At 39.9% G+C, this 27404-nt stretch overlaps 2 protein-coding genes across 7 annotated transcripts; both read left to right on the top strand.

Moving 5' to 3' along the window:
* The first annotated feature begins 6 nt into the window (after positions 1-6).
* Positions 7-8479, top strand: LOC121878155 (mevalonyl-coenzyme A hydratase sidH-like). Of its 6 annotated transcripts, none has more exons than XM_042384177.1 (8): positions 7-92; positions 895-1075; positions 1929-2033; positions 3157-3299; positions 4797-4936; positions 5264-5418; positions 5902-6062; positions 7900-8479. In XM_042384177.1, the coding sequence occupies exons 2-8, from the start codon at positions 961-963 to the stop codon at positions 7996-7998; spliced, it is 918 nt and encodes a 305-aa protein (XP_042240111.1). In that variant the 5' UTR covers positions 7-92; positions 895-960; the 3' UTR covers positions 7999-8479. The 6 variants fall into 6 exon arrangements, with proteins under 6 accessions (XP_042240111.1, XP_042240110.1, XP_042240112.1 ...); XM_042384176.1 differs by having other exon boundaries at positions 38-161; XM_042384178.1 differs by having other exon boundaries at positions 44-157.
* Positions 8480-10598: 2119 nt separating this feature from the next.
* LOC121878093 lies at positions 10599-27395 on the top strand. The gene is made up of 17 exons (XM_042384085.1): positions 10599-10679; positions 12300-12522; positions 12804-12985; positions 14331-14440; positions 15087-15300; positions 15633-15810; positions 16531-16683; positions 17760-17932; positions 18216-18380; positions 21420-21531; positions 22447-22628; positions 22994-23103; positions 23248-23464; positions 23647-23818; positions 24357-24509; positions 25388-25566; positions 26117-27395. The coding sequence occupies exons 2-17, from the start codon at positions 12459-12461 to the stop codon at positions 26285-26287; spliced, it is 2535 nt and encodes an 844-aa protein (XP_042240019.1). The 5' UTR covers positions 10599-10679; positions 12300-12458; the 3' UTR covers positions 26288-27395.
* The last annotated feature ends 9 nt before the right edge of the window (positions 27396-27404 follow it).

Below are 27404 nucleotides of genomic sequence, written 5' to 3'. Positions count from 1 at the left end.
AATAATTATCTATTTAAGCTCAGTCAATATATGACCCCGTAAAACTGGTGATAAATAAACATCAGTAAAGATACAGCACCTTATAGTGTACAGTAAAGCTCCCTTGTTATTTATAGGGTTAACCTGTGGCTTCCCTATGAATAGAATAATTTAAGTTGTAGGTAATTATTAGAATCTTTACCCTAACTCTAATCTAACCTTAGTCACAAAGTGTTGTCATTACATTACAGTTGTGGGGTACGGGATATTTCTCCTCCATTCCTGTGTGAGTGTGAATCTCCGGGGGTCACCACTTGGTTCACACTCAGGATGGGGAGGAATCCACTACACAGTATTCTATTTAAGTGTTAAATCTCTGTAATAAACAGAAAAGTAAAGTTGTAGAAACCAATTATCAAGACCTTATGAATAAACCAAACATAACCCAATCCAATGTACGGTAGTCATTGGGTGCTACTATAGCTTGCAGCCTACAAAAATGTCTTTGGTCTAACCTAACCTAAATATAGTGTAGACCGCACACTATAGTAGCACCAGTCATCATTAGGTTTGGTGTAAATAAACCAAAAATAACAAATATTATTACAAAGTGCTGCAAGTGTGGAATAGAAAAAATATATACATTTTGTTTGATGAAGTCTTAACAAGATGTTTTGCTTTTCTCAATTATCTGATTTTTCTGACAACTTCTTTGGAATCAATTTTAGTTTGCCGTACTGAATTTGAAAGATTTTAGTGGTGTGAAAGTTAAACATAATGCATTGTTAGGAAAAGAAATTTTTATATTGTATATTACTGTACTGTACTATCTATAGAAATATTAAAGTACATGTACCACATATTAGTTTTATATACATGCATTAGGAAAGTACTAATGTGCAATTTATATTTCAGCCCCGGCAGGTATGATACACCTTTGAATAGTACACTGAAACGCACTACAAAGTATCAAAGAGGATCATGACTGCGCTTGTTGCACTGGGAAGAAGAAGCAGGTTGTTATCTATATGTCGGTCCATAGTTGGTGCGAAGGCCATGTCCACCTCAGGAAAGACTGAAAGCAGTGCTCAAGAAGGTACCAAAGTTTATACATTACTCTTCAAATTTACTCTCGTAGAACTTTTTAAGAGTATAATCTGAATTTAAGTTTTATGGGTATTTTTTTTTTTTTTAATAATGACAATTGATATGTCGATGATGATGTTAGATATAATTTTTTTACTTTTTCAGTTTAGGGAGGCTGGTAGGCTAATGTACAGTATCCTGGTAGTTTTGATGGATATTGCTAGAGTAACTGAATTAAAGTTAGATAAGGATATAAACTGTGGAATGAAGTTTGAGAACATGATTTCAGTACCACAGAAGAAGCCAGAAAAATAAAGAACACCATATTGATGGTATGAATAAATGTTGATGTATATTTCTTTTTCCTTTTCTTTTTCTCATAAGTTTATCCCTGTAATTGAAAGCAAACAAACTATCTTCCCTCATCTGCTGTAAATCTCTTGAACTACCATACCATACATTTTTTGCTGTGGTGCTCTGCTTTCCATGATAAGGCTTCATAATAAAGAATTTAATACAAGCAGATTGAAGCTCCTGGTGTTTTTAGGACATTGTGGGCAGTCTTGATTAGGGGTGCACTAGATAGTCATCACCATGACAGAAACTAAAATGCACTGATCTTATACTTTGATAAAGTATAAAGTCTATATTGTACCGTTATGATTTTGCTCAAATGACTTCTGGGATCGACTTTCTTGCTTCAGTCTAGTTTAAATATTCTGTCAAATAGTGTAATCCTCAGTTTTAAATGGTGCTTAAAACCTACTAAATACTTGCAATAACCTTGTACTGGAACTAGATATAATAGGATAGAGTATTGTACAGCAAAGGAAAAAGATTACTAATTTTTAAAAATATTTCAGGCACTGTTATAGTTGAACATCTTCCAGAAATTACAATGATTGGTATAAACAGACCAGAAAAGAGAAACTGTGTCAACACTTCAACAGCAGTGGCTCTACTACAAGGTACAGTATTCCATACAAATACAGGTGTGTAAATTTGGAGGAAAATTACTGAACAAGATAAATCGATTTAGCCAATGCTCTATAGTTTTGTTAATGATGAATGACCCCATGAAAATGATGATCTCTATGTTTATGTGAATTGCTACTTAATTTCCTAAAATGGAATTACATACTTCAATTACATTTTCATTACTTAACCTCAAATTACAGTATTATTATTTTTTTCAAATCCCATTACCTGTATGCTCTTTATTATACTGATTATGTGTTAGTAAAAAGCATTATGGGTATAATTTGAAATCTTAGTTAAGCCCCATTTATTACTCTTGAAATGTGCCTTGTGGTGAGGATAAAGTGGGAAATAAACAGGTCACTTTCCAAATTGATACTATACTGAACTGTAGTTGCAGTACAGTACTTTATATACTTTTCTCGTATAACTGCCAACTTCAGTGGTGAAATTCTAAGGGACTAATGAGTAGAACTCACAGCCATCCTAATCAGCCCTACTGTCTTTCAAGTGAATTGTGTACAGTAGAGTATTGTACTATGGGATTAAGGTAGAAAGCATAAGGAAGAGATCTTGGTGCAGAAATAAGGAAGTGATCACAATATTGAGGACTAGGAGAGATGATGGCATAAATACTTCAGTGAGTTGTTAGTAAAGATTAAGCTATAATATTGATGGTACATTACAAGATAAAAAGACCAATTTTGTCTCATAATCAAGATTTCATACACATACTTCTACTTTATATGAACAATATAAACTTCTCCCAGCTTTTATGTACTACTGTATACTGTACTATACTGTATTGTACTGTGCTGTACTGTATTATACTGTGCTGTACTGTATTATACTGTACTGTCCTACACATTTTGTCTCCATATTCATTTGATCGTTGGTTTGCTTTTAATACAATATCTACAATCTTTATATATTCTCAAATTTTTATGTACTACAGATCTAAAGTTAAAATGTATAGTATTCGTGCCAGTGGCAACATTCTGGCAAGAAGAATTAACTTTGACTTGTTCAGTACTTGGACATAAGTAAAATGGCTCCATGCTGACCATAGAGTGAAGTACAGTACTTACACTTTTGTTATTATTATAATTGCAGCATTTCAAGACTTTGATAAGGATGACTCTGCAAAAATTGCTGTGCTATATGGTGTAGGAGGCAACTTTTGTGCTGGATTTGACTTGAAAGAGCTCAGTGAGAAGCCTCCAGAGAGACTTTCTTCAAGTGATCGAGGACCTATGGTGAGTTTGTGCTAACTGATCAGGTAGCCTTTCCCTACAGAAAGCAGTCTCACACCCATCGGGTAACAAAACTTCTTCAGAGTTGTGGACAAGCTACATTTCTTCAAAAGTAATATCACTGGAATGCCATCACATGATTAGCTCATATTATAAAGTCCATAACAGCCACCCCTGAAGTTGAAGTGGTTTTTGTAGATGGTAGATTATTCCAGCAAGCTTCGCTTTAATTAAAATAGGCCTCTCCATCTCCCAACCAATTTGTTTAGTCAGATACCTTGAACTCTAGCTAAAATTTCACTTATCCCAGTGTATGAAAAATAGGGGTGCAGGGTGCTCTGCAGTAGAGTATTGATACAAAATTAATGTGACCTTAATTTAAAAGCCTAATGTAGATACAGAGCTAGCAGCCTCAAGTGGAAGGAGATCATCTTTTTAAGAACTTATCCACTACCATTAAAATGGTCTCTAGATCTTGCCTTACTAATTCAGGGCCTTTTATCTCAAGAGTCAACTCCAGTGATAGAAACTTTTACTACAAAGTCTGGGAGGAAATTTCTTCCACTTGTTACCCACCAAGTAACTAAGACAGACACAGTTGTTCATGGGTGAAATTAATGGAGGTCAATATGTTTTTGTTTTTCTCTCTCTAGAAATTTAAAAAAAAAATGGACAGCTTTCATGGGAAATAACCTCAGTGGCACCTTCTTGGCTCAAAGGGACAGTAGAAATTTTTTTTGTTAGGTGTAAAATACTTTTTCTTTATGGATATTGAAAAGTGGGTCCCATACTCATGACTGCCCATTAGGGACAGTGTGGATACAACACATTGTACAGTAGACCCTTGCCATTTGAGAGGGATAGGTTCCGAGAAATGGCGCGAATTGGCAAAACCGCGAATAGCAACTTATACTACCTTAGTGCTCTACTGTATACCTATACCAAACAACTGACCAGCCGCAGCAGCACTCATCCCCTCTTTTAACTTATCTAATATTAAAACTTTCTTTGTCAGGGTCTTCACTGACTTCTGCCTTTTACATTTCACTCCACTAGCATCACTAGCACTGGCACTAGGCAGTCTTTTAGGGTCCATTTCACACAGAAACACTAAACTTTTGAGAGTACAACGCAAGATAATGCGTGGGGTGAATCGTTGTGCTGCGGGAAAAGGCCTGCATACTAGCCACCTTAGCCACCATCTGCTTACCGTGAATCGTTGAAATCGCAAATCACAAACCAGCGAATGGCAAGGGTCTACTGTATACTAAGCCTTCGGTACACAAGATGGCAGTATGGCAGGTACTGCACTCAACTGCATTTACTGCCCCAAGTTGTACTTCGGTACTCATTTACAGCTGGGTGAACTGGGAGCACCTCGGAATCGTACTACCGACCCCTGGAACAGGAGGCAAACGCTGAATCCACTCGACCACCATGCTCCTATGCTTGTGTTTTATGTTTAGTAACTTGACATTCATGATTAAATTTTTATTGCAGGGCCCAACACACTATGAAACCAAGAAACCTGTGATAGCTGCTGTGGAGGGCTTTGCAGTGGCTGGTGGGCTTGAATTAGCTTTGTGGTGTGACCTCCGGGTAGTGGAAGACACAGCAGTAATGGGAGTCTTCTGTAGAAGGTTTGTACCTTTACTAAAAGAAACTTATGACACTGTAAAAGGATTTTTTTCTTTATATTAGTCATGTGCCAAAGAATTCCAGACTCGTTTAACTAAGAGCTTTAGGTATCATAATGAGAGTGCCGGGTACTAAATGTTTTAATAAGTTTTTTGTTGGTTTTTATACTTACAGATGGTTTTAATGATTTATAATAGATTTGGAAAAGGAATATGATAGGGTGAACAGAAGAGCATTTTGGGAGGCATTTCAAGTGTATGGGGTGGGAGTGAAGGCTATTAAATACAGTATGGTACAATACAGTAATTAAATTAACTCAAATATTATAGGTTTGGTGTTCCACTAATTGATGGCGGGACAGTTCGCCTTCCTGCCATTGTAGGTCTTGGCCGTGCTCTTGATCTCATCCTTACCGGCAGGGCAATTAAAGGGAAAGAAGCATTAGAGTGGGGACTTGCTAACCGACTCGTAGCATGTGGTACAGGTAAGGCTTTGAATACAATTTATCTTTGTAGCTATTACTTTACCCCTTTCATGCTTTTGTGTGAGGTAGATTAAGGTATACAGAATGTGTTGAGTAGTTTATGGTATACACAATAACTATCTTTCCATCCATGCTCAAATGACTAATTTCTTTATATATAACACACTTCTTTCAAGTACCCTTCCCTGTATACCTGTACCTGAGAACAACCAATAACTTCAACCAATATTCTGGCATTTTCTTGGTTTTCCAGACAACCATACAAAATTTCCTTGTCAATCAATACTAATTTCTCCTCCACCTTTAATCACTTCACTTACCACACCATTATCTATATCTCCATCCATTAAAATGGTTAATCTGTTGTGTACTATATTGTAAAATGTTTCAGGTTTTATGTATATTTCATGATGTATTTAGAGGTAAAACTATAATTTTCAGAATTATTGCAGTTCTATATTTTATTTCTATCTTGAATTGCAGCTGTTGGGCAAGCAGTCAACCTAGCTCAATCTTTGGTTAAGTTTCCTCAAGAATGTATGTTAGCTGACCGAGCTTCTGCATTACATGCCACATTTTCTGCAAAATCTTTACAAGAAAGTCTACAATTTGAATCAGAAAATGGAATTCCAATAATTTTGAAGGTAATGTAATCAATGTGGATCAATATATATGAAATTGGTAAAAAGAATAATAATGTACCTGGTTATCCTCAATATAATTCAAAAAGCCTGAAATCTTGTTTTACAGCTGACTCATAATCAAGCAACTTTGTACACCCAGTAAATTTAAGGGATAGACAAGTCCTGGAACATAAACTCTTCCTCACTATAAGATGTCATGCAGTGCGGTGGAGGATGTCGCTGAAATTTTGTAACCTTTTTCTTCTTCTCCTTAAGATATGTTACCAGTATTTCACAAGCTAATTTTTGCCTCCCAAGTTCAGAAATTATCAAAGATCAACACAGAATATTTATTATCCCTTAAAATATGAGAATGTAAATATGATAGATTAGATACTAAAGAATTGTGGGGACTTTGCATGTCTGTCTGCCAGCCAATCAGCTGCCTTGTTACAAACTTCTCCAAGGCCTTAGTTGTAAGGTTTGAGTGAACAGACTATTGTAACTGTGAACTAAATGGCAGCTGCTCAGATCCTCAATGAAAGGAATCACCAAAGCTGCAAAAAAGATGTTTTCTCAGAGGTTTCATGTTCATTGAATTCAACCCGGCTAACCAAGGTGAACTTCCTAACCATGAAAGAGTGGAGAGACACTACTAGACCTGGCATTTAACCCACCATTAAAATGTTATGGAACAATAACTGCCCAGTGTACCATTAATGAACACTGACCAATAAGGTAGAGCATCTACATACACATACATTTTACTTTCCAACTGGTTTGAACCATGAGAGTGAGTGAGTCCCACAGAAGACACTTAAGAATTGAGGACAGTGATACATGAGCTCATTCTCTCTCACTAAAAATTGAAGCTAACAAGGAGCCATTAGAACAGTCTTCTTCAGCTTTAATATAACTTTCTTCATAAATAAAAGGAAGAGAAAGCAAAAAACAAGATACTATACCAGGTTACTCCAACCTTGGAACACATCTAACCCTCTGGACCATAGATTCATAATCAGCATGTGTAGGAGTACTTATACTGTACTGAGATTTTCAACAAAATCCAATTATGGGCCAAAAACATACTTTTCTCTCAAAATTGGTATTTAAGGGGTTTTAACAAATTAAGTACCTGCATCCTGAATAACAAAAACACCAAAATTGCACCTCGGAAACCCATTGTTGGCGAGTAATTAGCATTGAAATTGTCATTGAAATCTTCCAGGCATCATTACAACTACTAATTACCCTGAAAATTGCAAAGACTAAAAAATAAAGGCCTTAATTTATTCCTTGGCATCACAAGTCTTGACATGAAGTTTCACACCAAATTTCATGGTACGTAGCTATTTAACATTCTCTGATTTCCCATAAAGAAAATATCAGGATGGTTTATGAGTTATCTGTAGCAGCAAATATGTTCCCTATAAACCAGAAACCTCCCTAAAGCATAGCTCCCCATCATGGAGAAATCAAGGTAGAACTCTGAGTTTTATTAAAGTTAATAAGCAAACACAAGTTACAAGTAGTCAAGAACATCTGTGATCCAATATCATAATAAAGGAAACTCCATATCTATTACTAAGTATCTAAGCAAATAATCCTTTCTCAAATATATCTTAGACAATTACAATGACATTGTCTTGCTTTCACCCATAAAACTTTAGGTCCCTATTAATTTTATGTAATTTTCTGGGTCTATGTCATTACTTTCAGGCAATAAAATAATAAAATTTAAGCAATAAGACAATTCTTGAAAACTATGAAGTTCAAAATAATTAAAAGTGGATTATCCATTCTTCAGATTCTATGTATACAGTATATCACTGATTTTATATTTTGCATATTTTCACAGGAATCTGTTCTTGGAGCCCAAAAATTTATTGGTGGAGTAGGTCGACATGGCAAGTTTAACCTGGATCATAAAATTGGCTCAGAGAATTCCAAGCTTTAGTATGAAGACACTACATAATAATTAACCTGGGTTCCATATAGGCAGGTATGACTTTTTCCTCATTGTGAAAGTGGGTCCCATAGGCATGACTGCCGTGCTCCTTCCTCATTGTACAAAGATGTAAAGTTATGTGTAGCAAGTTTTTAGATATGGATGTGCATTATCATCATCTCTGACTTTTATTCTGTTTTGCTCTGGTCTAGATGTTAATATAATTTTGTTTATGTATGTGCTATTATTAATCTGAGATTTGATATTTTTGTGAAAAATTCTTGTTAAAAATATGAAAATACTGTACAGTATATGTGGGAATATCAAACTTAATCTAAAATATTATTAACAGTATTTATATATACTGTACTGTACTGTACTGTACTGTACTGTACTGTACTTTACTGTACTGTATTGTACTGTATTTATAATTTATTATATGTTAAGTTTTAAAGACAATGTTCTTAAAAAAATAAATATATATTTTATACATTTTTGCCTTTCAATGCCTATCCAAATAGTGTTCAAGCACCAAAACATTCTTAGTACTGAACAGGTATATTTCTAATTATCTGAGGTCATTACAAAGACAGTTATGGATGGTTAATATGCAACCAGATTGAAATGACTCATAAATTGTACTGTACTGTACTGGGTTACTCTGTTATTAGTCTGTGTTAAATTATCATGTACTTGCTCCAAAAAGTATCTTTACAGAGCGGTCTGATGAATTTCAAAATGAACACTGACTCCTGTTGTCTCAGTAGGGTTGTCAAAATCCTTTGTCTGTTGTGTCATATTGTCTTACACAAAATTGTAGAGATAGTTTTTGGAGTGAGTACACCAGGAACACCAATCATGAAAGCTTGAATATTTGAATTTGTGATCAAATTTTATGAACTGTATAGGTCACGATTTTTTTAATACAAGCTTTGAAATAATGGTAATTATTATAGGGGATTAATGTTATACTTCTGCAATGTGTATTTGGGTTATGTAAAAACTACTTTAGACGTCACATTACGCAGCCCAATGTAAGCAGTATCAGTCATGCGATAAGCCCCGCCTACACCACTTGTCACTCACACAAGCTACACCCCATGGCCATGTTGCCTTCCTTACCCCACCCCACCCCCACTACCTACACCCCTCCCTGTCCCGTGATTACCCACACCCCTCACCTGTCCCCTCACTCCTCACACCCCTCACCTGCCTCCCTCATACCTCACATCCATGCCTTCACACCCTTATCTGCCCCCTCACACCTCACACCTACCCACTCACTCCCCACATCCTTCACTTGACCCCTGACTACCCACACCCCTCACCCGTCCCCTCACACCCTTTACCTGCCCCACCCACACCTAACACCCACTCACTGCATCATCACATCCCCTGACAGTAATGAGAGACGGCCACTTTCTGGTAACTATAAAAATGTTCAGTAAATTTTAACATGTATAGCGTATCCTCCAGAACTCTACACCACGCAGATGACATCAGTCGTTTGTAATTTTCATTAAATAGCAAATCACTAAAACAGAGTAAAGAAAGGTAAACAGATAGTGAGAGGTTGTAATCATTCAGTTGGGAGGAAAGTCACTAATCTGACATCAACAACCTTTGTCCTTGTGGGCATAGCGTCTCGATTATTGAACTTATCCAGTCTCGCCACCTTACGATGTTTGATCAATATCAGACCAGACTTATTTAACAAGGAAACTGGTTTTAGCAATTATAAGAAAACAGTCTCATGACACATATTTGGAGTGACTATCATTAAGCCCAAGTTATGTCTATTTATTACCAGCTATATTGCCTAATTAGTATGAAATTTAATGTTCTTACGAAACAGTACTCAAAGATCTAAAATAACTACATAAATTGAATATCAAATTTAAACACAAATAAAAAAAAATCACAGTTTTTCATCATATTTAGATCAACCCAAGTTAAAAGTTCTAGGGAAATGTACACAGGCTTTTAATAAAAAATACTACACACACACACACACACACACACGACTATAGCTCACTCTGGTCCTCGATGAACTAAGCTAAATAACTTCTTGGCAGTTTCAAGTATCATTTGGCAGAGAACAAGCAGCTGTCCAATGCTTTTCTCTTCTATTGGTTGACATGAAAAACAACACAAAACAGTACATTATTGCTCTTCCCAAACACTGAGGAAGCTTGCGTCCATCATGTACTGTTTCCCTTTAAGCTATACACACCACGTACACTTCCTTCTCTTCTGTCTCGGGTTATCTCCCTAAAATTATGTTATCATTGAAGCTTTGCAAATAACACATCAGCAACACATTGTGGGCATGTGATGGTGTCCGCCCCTGTACCCAAAGATCGTGTCTCATGTTGTTGACAAGCAGGTCACCCACCCCATCACCTGCAGTGTCACAATCTTTTCCCTTGTCACCTGCCATGTCACGCCCCCCCCCTTGTCACGACAAAACTCGTCCCTGCAGTGCAACAACCCTCATCAAAATACATACTAACCCCGCCTCCAATGTACATAAACCCCGCCTCCTTTAGTGTTTTAGCCATGCCCCTTGTGTACAGTATCCCAGGTATATAATAGATGAGAGGTGGGTGTATAAGGACAGTGGGCAGCGTGATAACGAGGGACAGTGAGTGGTCCCGCAGCAATAAGAAGAAACTCTCATACACACACAAGTAAGCCTCCCACTCAGCCTTCATCCTCCACCACACTTCCCCATCTTTATTTTTTGTGGCTGCTAGTTGACAGTTTGATCATAAAAGTTTTTTATTTTCATATTTTTCAACTGTACATTAAGTGGAATGAAAACAAAGGCAGCAGGGAGGCTGTATCATTAGTTACCACTGAATTTACTGATAAAAGCATCATAATGCCAAATCAATAAATTTCCCTGGATAGTGTAGCTCAAGTCACTGGCCATGAACCACCCATTAGTGACATCCACCATGATCATAAAGTATATATTCACAAGACACAGTGAAACACATCCTGAAGAATAGTTTGGTGAAGAACATGTAAGAGAGTGCAGCTGCACGTTGACGTGGAAGAGGTAGACCGTGTGAGAGACAGGTGTGTCAGTACTTAAGGTGTTTAATCAGTGGAAATGTTAGTGACGTAAGAAGGACGAGAACAGAAGAAGGAAAGTGAATAAATGTTGTGCATAGAACTGGAGTGCAAGAGGGGACGATGAGACTCATTCACACATCATGACAAACAAAGTGAATAATTAGGATCCATTCATCTTGTGTGGAATTCTTTAGTGTTCCTCTTTGCTTCTGGAGGAAGAGAGAATTTCTGAATTATATTATGTGTTTATTTGTGTGAGTGTGATTCAGTCACCTTATTCAACTGCGCTTGGGGGTCCAACACTACAATATTGCCTCGTCAGTCACCGGAGTGAGACACTCGGCATGCTGCAGCTGTATCTCTACCACGTCCAAATTTAACTACACTACTAGAATGACATAATAAACCTCACCAACTTAACTAAAAGAAAGAACAAGTGAAGAATACAATAACCACATCATAGTAATGTAAAAGCGAAGTTAATGTTGGTACCGAAGAAATATCCAGACAACAGACACAACACCTTAAACATGATAAAGTATACAGTACAACATAGAGCAACAAAATTAAACATAAAGTAAAATAATTTAAACAAATTACTTATTTGTCACCAACCTTATAAAGGTTGTAGAGGATACAGTTGTAAGAGTTGGCTGGTCCTCACCATGTAGTGTACTACACTGGTCACTAACGTACAGTAGACCTGGAAAAATTATTATTAAGACGTGAGGTGTTTACATAGTGCTAGTGAGTGCCAGTGTGGGGCTCACCAGGAAACATATTGTACTCTTAACATCTGTCCTCTACCAGTACTGGAAAAGTGTCACTATTTCTAAATACAATATGTGAAATATCAGCAAAGAACTAAAACTAATGATTCTTTCATCAAAAATAGGGTAATGCAACATGCTTACAGTACTTGTACACCTGGAGTAATGGTAACATAGAACTATCACTAAAATACCAAATACAATTATTATTTTGAATGGTGGATTATCTTACTCCTTATTATTACTAGAATAATAATCAGATTACAGTATATAATCAGTATTCTCAACTGTGTAAGTAATCTCGGGTTTTGTGGAGCAGCAGAAGAGGCGACAGAACTTTTGTTTGTGACTGTACTCAAAGGTTTACCCAATGTTTCCAGTGACCTGTCATAGTAATTCACATTTGAAAATTTAATTAAAAATTGCAGATGTTGCTACCTAAAGTGATTAACATTTCAGACTCGCCACTTTGAGTTTCTCATCCAGGAGCAAGGAAGATTGAGCTATGCTAAGAGTTCATTCTGGTTGGTAAGGTGCGAGTAGCGAAGGATTCTGTAAGGTGGCAGGTGTGGACGTGAGGAGTGAGGCAGCAGGTGCGGGCGTGAGGAGTGAAGCAACATGAATGGTGAGCGCCTACTGTTGATGGTGATGGTTGCAGTCTGCCTTGATTATGCTGCTTCAGGTAAGATACATCCAACACCTCTTCATACTTGTGAGATCTGCACACACACACACACACACATATACACTCTCTCATCATCATCATTCTTACCTGACAAAATTACAGGTTTGTATGGTTGGCTCTTAACATAAATGAATTGTTATTCACAATCAATGAAAACATTGTCAAGTTCTAATTTGTTGTAAGATATTAACTTGCAGTCGTTAAATGACGTACTACTGTGATAAAACTTATTTTTCACCGGTTGAGAAATAAAACAGTAAGAGTCTTTTCTGGTTCAGAGAAAGACTGGTGGAATATGAATGAGAGAATCAGGAATGAGGTGCTGAAGAACTATGACAAGCGCGTCCTGCCTGAGCGCAATCACAATGGCACCACACAGGTCTATTTCGACTTTGTGGTGCGAGGCTTGTTGTTCGACGAGACCACCCAGGTCCTCCACCTCAACTTGTGGGTTCTCATGGTAGGTACCTGTATTTATGCATACCTGTTACCCTACTCCTTCCCTTACATTGTACAGTACATCTGAATATCACACTGGAAAATACATTTTGAACTGTATAAATACTGTACTTGTGATTTTTGCAACAAAACTGTAATGAAAGACAGTACAGTACCGAGTTGTCTAACAACAGGCTATCACATACATTTGTGTACAGTACACTGAATCATGCACACGGTGTCACATGCAACCCAGTACAATATCGCCATCAAACATAGCTGGAGATTCATCCATCCAGTCTCTACCTTTCCCTGGCCTCTTACCCTCAATTTTGCCCATTAATATTTCCACCATTATTCACTCATCCCTAATTTGATGATTAAATTTTCCCTTTCAAGTATTTGTCTCAATGTTTTTGCTAATTTTAGTACTTTCTTCTTTGTTTTCTTGACAGTGTACTTATTTGTAACATTCTCCTGGAGCATCACATTTCAAAGGCCTTTAACCTCCTTCTGGTGTCTGCTGATAGTGCCCATACTTCTGTCCCACACAACAGTACTGACCATACATAGCACTTCAGCACATTTTTTCTCAAATTTAAATTAATTCCCCTTGTTGTCATGTCTATTGAGGTAATCATGGGCTATTTTTGCTTGAGCTACTCTTGTTTTAACTTCTTTTACCCATCTGTCATCATAAATAATGTATCAGTACAGTACTCCCTAAATGCGGTACAATTTTTTTTCACACTAGTTTGACTTCCCTTTTGTCCACCATAATTTATATTTTAGGATTTATTTCTACTTTGGAAACAACTTTTGTATTTGTCTTTACAGAATAAAGTCTGCCCATATTCTTCACCTTTTTTCACTAATCTGTAACCAGTTTTTATAATACCTCTTTACTATCCATAATAAAAAATGTATCATCTACATCACATTTATTTGAAATTACTTTAATATTAATTTTTATTTCTATATCGTTACTTTCTCATTAAAAATTCTGGATAAATATTATGAAAAGCTGGTGACAGAACACAGCTTTCTCTGACCTCTTCCTAACCCTGAACCAACTGCCAGGTTCATTACTTATTAAAACAGCAGTTTCCTGTAATGATGTGTAAAGTTGATGTGTGGTGATGGCGATATGTGGTGATGGTGATGTGTGGCGGTGGTGGTGATGTGTGGCGGTGGTGGTGATGTGTGGCGGTAGTGGTGATGTGTGGTGGTGGTGATGTGTGGTGAGGGTGATGTGTGGTGGTGGTGATGTGTGGTGAGGGTGATGTGTGGTGGTGGTGATGTATGGTGGTGGAGATGTATGGGGTTGGTGGTGAGATGTGGTGCCGTAACAAGGTATGGTCCCTCAGTTCTGGCATGACCCAAGACTGTCGTGGGACCCCAAGGACTACGGCGGGCTGCATGAAGTTCACTTTCAGGAGGATGAGCTATGGAAACCCGACATAACTGTCTACAACAAGTAAGTCAGTATATCTTGTGCCCGCCAATATTAACATGGCACATTACATACTTATATATTAATAAAACCTTTCATTTTCATCGTGCGGACAATGTGAACTTATTCAAACCTATATCTGTGGTAGCGATCACAGTAAGGGAACCAGACTGTATCAACTTTACTAGAATGACTACACTTTGTACATTAATTTCTATTTGGAAACGTAGTCAAACAAATGACATACAGTATATAACCTTCAGTGCAGGGGTTACATTTGATCTGCCTTCTGTGTTTCCATACTCACACAATCTGTCTCGTTTCAAAAAGATAGTTTTCTTTTCTATTTTTAATTTCTTTTTACTCTTATTTCTTCTCCCCCTAGACCGCGTTGTGGGTCGATGACCTATGCCCGGGTTGGCTACTCCCTGTAAAAAAAAAAACGTAATCCCAATCCTTAAAGATAACGTACCCTGTACTGTACTGTACAGTATTTCCTGCTTACTTTGGTTAAAATTGGCCCATTGACTAAAGTATTGAGGAAAAATTCTTTAAAGAAAAAATCATGGTTGAAAAGAGTGAGTCAAAGAGGCAAGTCTACAAGGAGATTAGTTAAAATGCTGATAATTGATATTGTGATCAAAATCTAATAAAAACATATGGTTGTCAGTGCAGAGACGTCGGAGATAGACCACTACGCCAACACACATATGTTGGTATTTCATGGCGACGTTTTATGGGTCCCGCCCGCACGTATTGCCGTCGACTGCCCCATGGACATCACCTATTGGCCCTACGACACACAGTCCTGTGATGTTTACTTCGGGTCCTGGACTACTCACGGCTGGCAGGTCGAACTCAGTTACCCAAACTTCACAAGGAAGGTGAGCATATTTGTCCTCACCATAAGTTTCATGTACATTTGACTTACAGTAAATCCGGGTCGAATTGTAGCTGAGGCAAGTGTTGTTCGGGAGGAAACTTATAAAAAACTACATGGTAAAACATATTACAGTATACAGTACTGCACATACAGCGGTTATAATGAGTGGATCATTAAATCTACCCTATTTCTCCACATAACCTCCCTGTACAATGTACTCCAGCACATCACTTCTCTCAAACAATCCACTACACTTTTATAAGATGACAGTTTCAGTACAATAATACAGTGTGGTAGTGCTGAGGAAATTAACTTCACAAGTTAATATTGCAGATGACGGATTTTTTCAACCTGAAGAAGTCATATCACTGGCGGATTGTTAGCGGGGTCCTCCGGCGGTTGGACTTCAAGTACAAGTGCTGCCCGGAGCCCTACTTCACCATGCACGCCGCCTTCAACATCACCCGCGTGTCTCCCTCCTTTGCCTCCACTGTCATCGTCCCTGCCTGTGGTGAGTCTTGAGGTTCATATTAATGACAAATGTCATGTCATTTTCACATCCACATCACTAATGTATACCTGTATACTGTATACATCTATTCTGTATGTATATAATTATATGTATGAGGTGGGGTACCTTGTGAAACACCAGTGCCATTGGTGGCCGCCCAATTTTACACCGTGTGTTAGAACAGGCAGTTGCATGCCTCACTTGGGGTACATTGTTGACCACAAGTACAAACACATGCGTAAATCTACGAGTATGTACAGCATTGATAACTTGTAAGCATTTGTTTTGAAAACTTCTGCCTGACCACACACAACTATACCCTATACGAGTAGATCATCATGATGCATATAAATGAAAAGTTTTATAGAAAACCTAACCTAACCTGGTTAGCTGTAGCTTGGCTATCTTATGATGGCAAATGAAGTCTTAATTGAAAGTGAGAAATTCTTACTATATACAGTACATAATAATTTCCATTACGTTGTAGCAATAAAAAGTTATCTCATTATGCAAAAACAGCAGTTTCTTTAAAATGACACTTATGACAGTTTGTGCCATAAAAAATTATCATACAATAACTGTATGTTGTATGCCATCATTTTGAAATAACACCTACTCCATATTTCAAATAATTATAAATGGTTCTGCATTAAAAAAAAAAGCATGCCAAGATAATCATTACACAACACCCTTGATCATTTAAGTGTTGTGTGTTTTCAGTGGTATCGGTCACAACACTGGTTCAATTCCTGCTGCCCCTGACCCACCCCAGGCGGCTCTTGGTAGGGTGCACGGCCCTCCTCCTCACCCTCCTACAGCTCCTTTATCTCGCCTACGCCATCCCACCCCTTGGCACCTCCCTCCCCATCATCGGTAAGTGACGTTCCTCTGGTGGTTCCTCACTAAAGTGTTCTGGGGTCCCTCTACCACCTTCTGCTGTATCCTCCAGGGTGTTCTGTGGTCCCTCTACCACCTTCTGCTGTATCCTCCAGGGTGTTCTGGGGTCCCTCTACCACCTTCTGCTGTATCCTCCAGGGTGTTCTGGGGTCCCTCTACTACCTTCTGCTGTATCCTCCAGGGTGTTCTGTGGTCCCTCTACCACCTTCTGCTGTATCCTCCAGGGTGTTCTGGTCCCTCTACCACCTTCTGCTGCCTCCTCCAGGGTGTTCTGGGGTCCCTCTACCACCTTCTGCTGTATCCTCCAGGGTGTTCTGTGGTCCCTCTACCACCTTCTGCTGTATCCTCCAGGGTGTTCTGGGGTCCCTCTACCACCTTCTGCTGTATCCTCCAGGGTGTTCTGGGGTCCCTCTACTACCTTCTGCTGTATCCTCCAGGGTGTTCTGTGGTCCCTCTACCACCTTCTGCTGTATCCTCCAGGGTGTTCTGGGGTCCCTCTGCCTCCTCTGTCATGTTCTGCCATCTTCATGTTATATAAATGATCCTCAACTGTGAATTAAGACTCAAATTGTCAGAGATCTTGTCTGTGTATTCTACGGCTTTGGCAAGAAATTTAAAGACTTCGTTCTTCTTCCTTTGTCAAGACTATAAAAGAACTAACTAGTTATTATTAAACCTCACTGGCCATCATCATTCACAGCTCCCTGGAACATTCACTTCTTCAGCCACTGTATTACTTCCAGTCTCTCCCAATGAGGACCTCTTAATCTCAGCCTGTCATACCTTCTAGTCATGTGATAGTCCTATAAACCTGTTTTTCTTAATTCATTTAATTCATAAACCTTAATTTTATCTGGGAAATTTATCTTTAATAATATTGAGATTTTAGCTCATGACACCAAATTTACATTCAAACTTATAAAATTTGTATCTACATGTGATATTTTGTTTATTATAGCATGTACTTTCTTGATAGAGAAAGTACATAGTATGGTAAGTAAACTGGTAGTATATAATTTCTACTGTCATGGTGTGTTTGTGTGTGTGGACAGTCAAGTTCTACGGGCAGACGCTGGCGGTGGTGGTGACGAGTGTGGTGATAAGTGCGGGACTCATTCGCCTGACTGATGGTCCTCACCTTTCTAATCCACCCCCACTCACCCTTAAGAAAGTACTCACTGGACCACTGGCCACTATCCTCTGTCTACGGCAGTACACTGATAAGGTGGGTGGTGTACCTCTCCCTGTCACTTACCAACACTGTGAGTATACCGACAAAATTTAATAGATGTGTGAACATAATCCTGGTAACATACAGCTGCCGGCCTCGTGTTACATTAAATACAGACAACTTCAGCATCAATAAACGTAACCTTAAGTCTGATGTAATTCACTGAGAAATAAAAAAATTCATGCATAATATTCGATGTTATGATGTATAAGAATGAGATAAATTAATTCTTGTCACCTGGACTGAGGCTGTGCTCAAATGTGGCTGTACACCACAGGTTGGTCTGAGTGGGGGAGGGGGGGAGGACGGGGAGGTGCTGGAGGAGGTTCGCCCCGCCTCTTACCTCCATGAGTGGATCCTCGTCGCCGCCTCCGTCGACCGCCTCGCTGCTCTCACCTTCATCGCCACCTTCGTCATCACCCTCATCGCCTACGTCGCCAGAGTCTGATCTTCTGTATATGAAAGAAACAAGAAAACATGAGCGCAATCTATTATATATTAACCTCATACAATTACTGTCTACTGAATATTAAACAAATTCGATCAGATAAATACTATAAGGCCCCCAACTTTACTTCACACTAACTTAACCCCTCCATGTAGTATTAGGGTGCTTAATCATCACATGCAATAAGTTGGGGTGATCAAACAATGTCAACACAGGTATATTCTGACATACATTTCCCTACTAGAGTAAAAAAATGTAACACAGCACAGTCATGGACCAGGGCCGAGCAGTGTATCACAAGCCAAGGACCTCACTGGCCAGCACCTGTTACACTATACCTGGGCCTTGGTGGGTCAGGGTCCTGTTACTGCTCACGTCCAGATGACAGACAGGCAATAGTGGGTGTACAAATATCACGAGGACCGCGCTGGTGACCGGTACTGCTCGAGTGGTGTTAATGAAGTCCATTGTTTAATCTAATAAAGCAAATTACATAATGTCCATGATAATTAAATTCTTCATTAACTAGTGATTTATTAGAAACATACAACAAAGACAGATTGCTGACCCGGACGCAGTGTGGTATGATGGACACATAACAATGATCCACATAAGGTGTGTTTTCCGCAGAGCATCATTGCCTTTAGCCTGTGGGCGGCACTACTCAGATGCTCCTTAGATTCGTTTCTCTTGGCTGAAGCTTGAGACTATGTGTGAAGAAAATAATACACAATAGGGGGCGAGAGAAAGAGTGTACCCAAATATTAGATCCTGTGTGTGTGGGTGGTGATGTTAAGGCACTCCTTGTCACCTCTCACGTAGCACACTCGTAAATAAAATACTTCCCTCAACACAGCTTCTTTTACTTGTCATCCTGAGGTAAACAAACATAAGGGCTAGTTAAAGGTGCACCAAAAATATAATCGTTGATCCTGATAAATGGCCTCAGTTGTTTTCTGCTGGACGAGGAAACTAAAAAATCTCCATCTTCATTATCTTCACCATCATTGCCACCTACACCATCAGCATCATCACCACCACAACTACCACCATCTCCACCACCATAATTACCATCACCATCACCATACACAAAAGAAAATATTAACCTCTCTCTCTCCTTATCAATCATCAGTCAATTGGACTTATCGATAAGGTCATGTTGGGGCCCGTTAGGACTGGGGCCCATTTGACCTGCAACTTCTGCCCGTGGCCACTTGAGCAACCATCCTCTATTCTAAAAGACTTTACGATAATTTACAAAAAGAAGTTTTTTTTCTCTCTCTCACTCTCTTCTAGTTTATCTCTGCCAGTTAGGTCTAGATCAACACCAATATACTCGTAGTTAGTGTATCCGTTGCGTGTGTGTGTGCACGAGATTTTTATGAAGGCGAGAACACACACACATGCACACACATTCCCACTCCTTCCACCCCCTACACACACACACACCGGAACATAACACCAGGGTAAAATAACACAACTGTAACACTAGGATCTCCACCCCTTAGTCTCGGTTGGCTGAGGCTATTTGCTGGGATACTTAGTCCGGTTGACCTGTGGGCGGACTACCTAGTGTAATAATAATAATAATAATAATAATAATAATAATTAACTGTTTATTGAAAGAGCTTGGCAGCCAGAAGGCTGAAAATATACAGTTACATATTTGGGGAATGGGTTTCGAATTACAAATAATATACAAGTAACATAAGTGATACAAATAAGATATATAATAACTAGATGGGGAAAAGCTCAAACTACAGTGCATTTCAACATAGTGACAGTGCAAGGAGTAGTATATACTGGGAGTGAATACACTGGTTTATTACAAGTTATTGATAATTTTTACAATGGTTGGGACTGGGCTGTTCTTATAGCGATCAGTTCGTGCACGTATGGGCTGGATGCGGTTGTAGTTGTGTGTGTGTGCGTGCGTGTGTGTGTGCGTGTTTAAATGAGTTAGATAATGATAGGTAGAACCTAGAACACACACACACACACACACACACACACACACTGTATCTCATCTGATCAACAACTCACCTCACCCAGTAGTAGGCCAAACACCCTGGTGCTGAGGTTTGCGTTGATCTTCATGTGTCGTCAACCTCAGATTACAGTGTAACACGACCAGCTCCTCCCCCGGGGCGTGTTTCGCTTCTGCCCCCCTCTTTAAGCACACACACACGTGAGCACAGCCTTTTTTTTTTTTAGATTGCCCCGGAGGGGGCTAGTTTATTGGGCACCCCCTTACATCCTGTGCAAGGTGAAGCGCAGAAGCGTTTACAGCGCCCATCTGGGAAGCATGCTAAGTTCCCAACGAATAATTAAAGAAATATAGCTGTGCTTATTTTTATTTTTTTAAGAACTTTTAAGAAGGAGCAGATAATAATAAAATAGCGTTATAATCTGAGTAACTCTTACAGCCGAACATAATCATAAAGACAACAGCTCATGGCTCACAACACGCCCTTAGCCACCACAAGGGTAAAGTACTGAACAATAACATATCCAACGGTTATTACTCTGGTTACATAATTCACCCACTTACACCAACACTAATGGGGACCTTCATCTCCCCAGGCGTATAGTACAATACCTGTGTAATAATGTCTATTCTTATTCCAATGAGTTACAATCCGGAAAATAGTCAGCGTCATACCAATACGTTCCACTTTCTGCGAACATGTAGAAACAAGTGAGGTCTATAAGGTACTATACGGTAAAAACAAAAATGTGGAGTGGCGGAGAGCGGCGGCGGTAAGTTGGGACAGAATGGGGAGGTGCCAGGCCGCTGCTGCCTCTGACACTGGTGGAAGCGTGGCGCTCAGTGACCCTCCGGCCCTCCCAGGTCCAGTGACCCCTCCAGCTGTCGCCTTCACCACGTAACACGTACCACTCTGTTGCACTTCTAGTTTCTTCAATAATATTAAAACAAAGTAAAGCTAAAGAGTGTGTGTGTGTACGCCTTAGGACACCGAGTATTACACGTCACCTGTACAGGAAGGTGGGAGGTAGCGGCGTACTCAACAGGAGACTTGGATCGTCTACGAAAGAATCAATCGTGGGAAGGAACGCGGGAGAAAGATGGTGTGGCAGTTGGTGGTGATGGCAGCGCTGACAGCAGCCACCAGCGTCTTTGCAGGTACACCAACAACATATCTTATCTTCCAGGGAAGGTGAGATGTCGGGAGAGTCAGAGAGCGTGATGTTTTTGAGTCGTGGCGTTGCATGGTGAAGTACTACACCGAGTCACTCCCAGGATACTATGAGTCAATTGAACGTGGAGGTTGAGACGGGTTATGAATGATGAGTGAATAGGTTCCAGGGGTGAAAAAAAATGATAGTGATAAGAGATTTACAAACAAAAGTGGGTGACAGGGTAGTAGATGGAGTGTAAGGGAAAATATGGCGTCCCAGGAATGAATGTAGTGATGGAATAACAAAAACGCTTAACAATAGGAAATACAATATTGTGAAAAGAGGGAAATTCATAAGTACACAAGAGGCGTGACAATTGAGTACTGTATATAGTGTTAATAATTTGTTTAATTAATGTATTGAAGCCTAAAGTGTAAGATGGGAGTTGTGAACGGAGGAAACTTTGGCAGCTTTCCTTGATTAATGAAACCACCAATTACATGCCATCGTTCTGTCAACCCATACCTGCTGTCTCTCAACTAGGAACAAGTTTAATTAACAACATGATGTTCCATATTATGCGATTTAATGTAGAGGATCACACGACTATCACATAAAACAATTAAACTATATGAAAGTAAAAGAATATTTATTCCCTCGTCCATTGCTGTGTGTCGCCTAGAATGGAGAAATAACTGACAAAAATAACAGTATTTCTTTGTTATTCCTACCACTTTTTAGATACTGTTAAACGATAGTTATAAAAAGTCGGTGTTACTGTAGCCTAAACATAAAGATTCCCACCGCTCATTATCACAGTAGAGCAACATGCAGTTAGATGTCGCCAAGCAAATGTAAACTTAAGGCAGGAATAGTTGTATCTTTATCTGTCACAAGTGAATGTGTATGTCCTGGACAGGGGATACAGTCTGGAAAAAGGAGGACAAGCTGCGTGAAGACCTGCTAAAAAACTACAGCAAACACTCCCTCCCTCACCGCACCGTCAACGGCACGACCACTGCTTACTTCGGCTTCCAGGTTATGGCCGTGTGGTTTGAGGAAGGCAAAGAGATATTGAATGTCAACGCCTGGAGCAGAATGGTTAGTAAAGGGAAATTTTAATGTATTCAATCAACTTGAGGCTTATCAAAAGTGTGAGTGGATGTATTATTATTATTTTTATTATTATTATTATTATTATTAAAGACATACAATGGCAGTGAGGAGGAAGCAGTGTGAATGGTTACAGCGGGTGGAGGAGCGAGATAAATGCAGAGCTCAAGAATACATACCACTCATGGCGGCACTTATCAAACAATTGTCTCACTCTTTACCAACTTGACAGACAATAAGGTTCACTATATTGTCGGGTACACTCTCAAGGCTCTTTACTCAATTTACGCCGTGTCCGTGATAAGCATGGGAATTCGATGATGTGTAAAGATTTATTATTGTCTGCCTCACAGGTTTGGCACGACCCGCATTTAGTCTGGGACACCAAACAATACGACGGGATTAATGTGTTGCACGTACATTACCAAACGATATGGAAACCAGAGATCTACCTCTATAACAAGTAAGTCAGTGTGTGGTGGAGGCTCTGCAGTCTTTGTGGGTGTAGTGGAGTTTGTGTGTGTGTGTAGTGGAGTTTATGTGGGTGTAATGCAGTTTGTGTGGGTGTAGTAATAAGGACACTAAGCTCTTTGGGTATGTGGCGCAGCGCGGACCTGTCATCGGTGAACCACTTCTCGGGGACCAAGGCGCTGGTGTACTCAACAGGGGAGGTGCTGTGGGTGCCCCCGTCCCTCTTCAAAGCTCTCTGCCCATTAGACTACACGTACTGGCCCTACGAGACTCAGACCTGTGATCTTTTCTTCGGTGCCTGGACCTACAACGGCTGGCAGGTCGACTTACAGCTTTATCATAATCAGTCTTCAGTGAGTGTGTGTAGTGTTTGTGTTGGGAATTCGCTTGATTAAGTTAGTAAATGAAGAAGATTCGAACCAACAGACAAGTATGTTGATATAATGCATTATTTACGATTTAACACTGTAATTATTGTATCAGTAATTAAACAGTAAGTGTGTTAAGGAGCTTTACAGGTGTGTTGTTGTCACAGGTGTTGGCAGGTAACAACAAGTTATCCCGCTCATGGATGATGGTGAGCGGCAAAATCCAAAAACATGTAATACAATACAAGGACATGCCGCCCTACAGCCTCCTCCAAGTGAGCCTTGTCTTAACCAGGACCTCCCCCTCCTTCACCAGCACCGTCGTCCTTCCTGCCTGTGGTGGGTACTGTCACCACCTACATGTGGTGGGTCCTGTCACCACCTACATGTGGTAGGTACTGTCACCACCTACATGTGGTGGGTACTGTCACCACCTACATGTGGTGGGTCCTGTCACCACCTACATGTGGTAGGTACTGTCACCACCTACATGTGGTAGGTACTGTCACCACCTACATGTGGTAGGTACTGTCACCACCTACATGTGGTAGGTACTGTCACCACCTACATGTGGTAGGTACTGTCACCACCTACATGTGGTAGGTACTGTCACCACCTACATGTGGTAAGTACTGTCACCACCTACATGTGGTAGGTACTGTCACCACCTACATGTGGTGGTCCTGTTACCACCTACATGTGGGAGGTACTGTCACCACCTACATGTGGTGGGTCCTGTCACCACCTACATGTGGTGTTTTGTTTACTGTAGGTCACAAACTTGGTCAAGAGCATCATGAGAGGTATTCCGGTACTCAGTATGTAGGAACATGTACAGAAGGTATACAATAATAAGGTGTGTGGTGGTATCCGGCAGTGATCTCGGTGTTGACGCTGGTACAGTTCGTGCTGCCCCTGCGGGAGCCGCGAAGACTGACGCTAGGGTGCATGAGTCTGCTCCTGACCCTGCTGTTGCTGCTCTACCTGGCCACCATCATCCCGCCCACCGCCACTTCCCTCCCTATTATTGGTAAGTCTTCCCTAGTACGTCTTACCTCGCCCCTACTCTTTCTTACGGTACAATATTGTTTACGTAAACTCGTTTTACACGTCCTAAAGAGATAGGTAATCTTCAGTCCCGATAAAGCAGTCTCCTCTAACACTATATAACAGTACCACGGGACGACTTGTTTTTCTCTTACTCGCCTTCTCCTCCTCCATCGCCTTCCCAGTATACTACTCTTGTTTATAATCACGGTGAAGTGGTCATCACTCCATCTCTCACACCAAATAAAACGACAGTCAGTCGATATCTGTGGCTGGATTAAAAATGAAGCTTTCTTGCATTTTGGCACAGAGTTACTCCATACTTTGTCTACATAATTTATAGTTTGTGAACTTTCATAAAACCTTTGTATCAGTGTTACACCCTTTGTAAACCACAAACCCACAGTACTACAGCTTCGTGATGCCAAACAAACTTGGTGAGGATTTGCATCATTGTGTTTTTTAGTTTCTACATAATTTAATATAAGTAATGGCTGTAACTCCTGTGTGAAGCTCTACAGTACACCTCGGGTTTACGGTTCCATCCACCGCGCTGTAACTACTGCATTTTTTTTAATGAATCATTTCACTATTTAATGTATCAGCTTATTGGTTTGTTCTTTGTTACTTGTTTATGACCTTCATTGTCCAGTACAGCACATGTATTAATGTAACTGGTTACAGTAACGATATAATTCATCTCATGTCACAATGAGGTTATCTGTTTTGTTTCTTTTATTACCAATTTAATACAAATATAACTGAGTTTCAAGTATCAGAAATACTGTTAATTAACTTTACTTGGGCACTAAGTCACTAAGTTGCTGGGGATGAAAAACTTAACAAAATAACTGTGGACAGTCAAGTTCTACGGACAGACGCTAGTGGTGGTGGTGGTGAGTGTGTGTGTTAGTGCCAGCCTCCTGCGTTTGACTGACAGCCGCCACCCTGCGTCCACCGCGCCACCACCGACACTCCTCAAGACCATCCTCACTGGACCACTCGGCACCATCCTTTTCCTACAACGCTACACCGACAAGGTACTGTAGTCCCCTCCTCCATCTACCAGAGTTTCAACGTTACTTTCGTTATGACCATTATTATTATTGACCATCTACCAGTTCTGTGGGGTTTCAAAGAATAGCAAAAATCTTAGTCTTATCCTCGGGCCAATTCCTTACCATCTACAGCGAACATTATTCCTTCGCTAAAACCTGAACCAGGGATGGGCAACCTAGGCTAGTGAGTGATTGCAAGAATGTTCCTCCATCGCAGTGGACCACAAGACTGAAATTTGAACTAACCATGACCCTAGAAATAAGCGCAGAAGCATTAATATAGACCGAATTACTATCAGAAATTTACTTATTTCAAGTTATCAGACTTTACACATACAAGTAGAGTAAAGGGCACAGCAACACTTATTTAATAAGGTCTACCTATATACTGTACAGCGAACAAGATGACGTAGTTCAGTATATTGTGGGTCACTGTCATTGTTCAGTGTAGTGAGAATGTTTCAAGAGCACCGACCTTTTTTTCATTTACATTTTGATTTCAGTAAACTAATTAGAGGTTGTGTTGACACAGGTTGGTCTGAGCGGGGGAGGGGGGGAGGACGGGGAGGTGCTGGAGGAAGCTCGCCCCGCCTCTTACCTCCATGAGTGGATCCTCGTCGCAGCCGCCGTCGACCGCCTCGCTGCTCTCACCTTCGTCGCCACCTTCGTCATCACCCTCATCGCCTACGTCTCCAGAGTCTAATAAACTTTACTCAGATCTGAAATACAAAAAAAAAGAACAATGACATGAATAAGTGAAAACCTGTAAGTGTTCGCCACTAAGTGTACTCCACCCATTGTTTTGTTACGAGTGACCATATTGTCATTAATATTAAATATATTCTACTTCTTCCCATTTTTTAGTTTAATAATCTTTCTTGTTGTGAATGGGTCGTCACAATTTTGGCAAAATCATGTTGTCTAAATTGTTGGTTTTAATCTCTCCTAGGAGTACCAACACAGTAGAAATAAAGGGAAGTATCACATACACTACGTTTACAATATTAAGTATACATGAAGTAGATCAAATAAATATATAAATTATGATAAAGTGAACCAGTCAATTTTATCTCTGTGAGGGCAGTAGCAGCACTGTACTGAGTTATGTTTCGTGCGTGTTTTGTCAACCTTACCATGATAATTATTTCTGATTTCTTTCATCATATTAATGTGTCATGTCTCACCAACATCTCTCTGCGGGAAAAAGATTACCGACACACAGACGTCCTCCATCCTAGCGCCTATCCTCCCCATGCAACATAGAGTTCAGGCAAGAGAAGGCTTCAGTCAACCAAACACACATTTCCGAGATGTGACGTCATAAGCCCATGATTTTTCCCACAATGTTTGCCCATATAAGCCCCAGTCGGCCTGCTCCTGCGGCACTGTCTCTAGTACTCCACACTCACTCTCTCAGGGGTACTCTCTGCTCTCCCTCTCTCTTTCGACAGCCTGTGCGTGTGTGTAATTACTCGCGATTTCTACGGTGCCCGTCTCTACCTAGCGTCTGTCTCCCTTACGTGCTACCTAAGACTTAAAAAACTGTACTCCATTATGTGAACAGTTATTATTATATCTCATTTATTAGTTATATCAGGCCCCAGATCCTTCGTACTTTTTGACCGCCATTATACGGGACCACCACAGTGCTCTTATCCTTATATCTATTTTGTCATCATTTACTCATTTAAATTCTTGTTCATCTGGCTCTACCTGGCGTGAGACTGGTGTCTGGTCCTGACCCGGCCTATCCAGTTCATGACATTTGTATACATGTATAAATTAATGATAATTATAAGAAAATAACTGTTGCCTGTTTA

Source organism: Homarus americanus, unplaced genomic scaffold (assembly GCF_018991925.1).
Source record: "Homarus americanus isolate GMGI-L3 unplaced genomic scaffold, GMGI_Hamer_2.0 scaffold45562, whole genome shotgun sequence".
Classification (NCBI taxonomy): domain Eukaryota; kingdom Metazoa; phylum Arthropoda; class Malacostraca; order Decapoda; family Nephropidae; genus Homarus; species Homarus americanus.
This window is presented reverse-complemented; position numbering and strand designations above follow the sequence as displayed.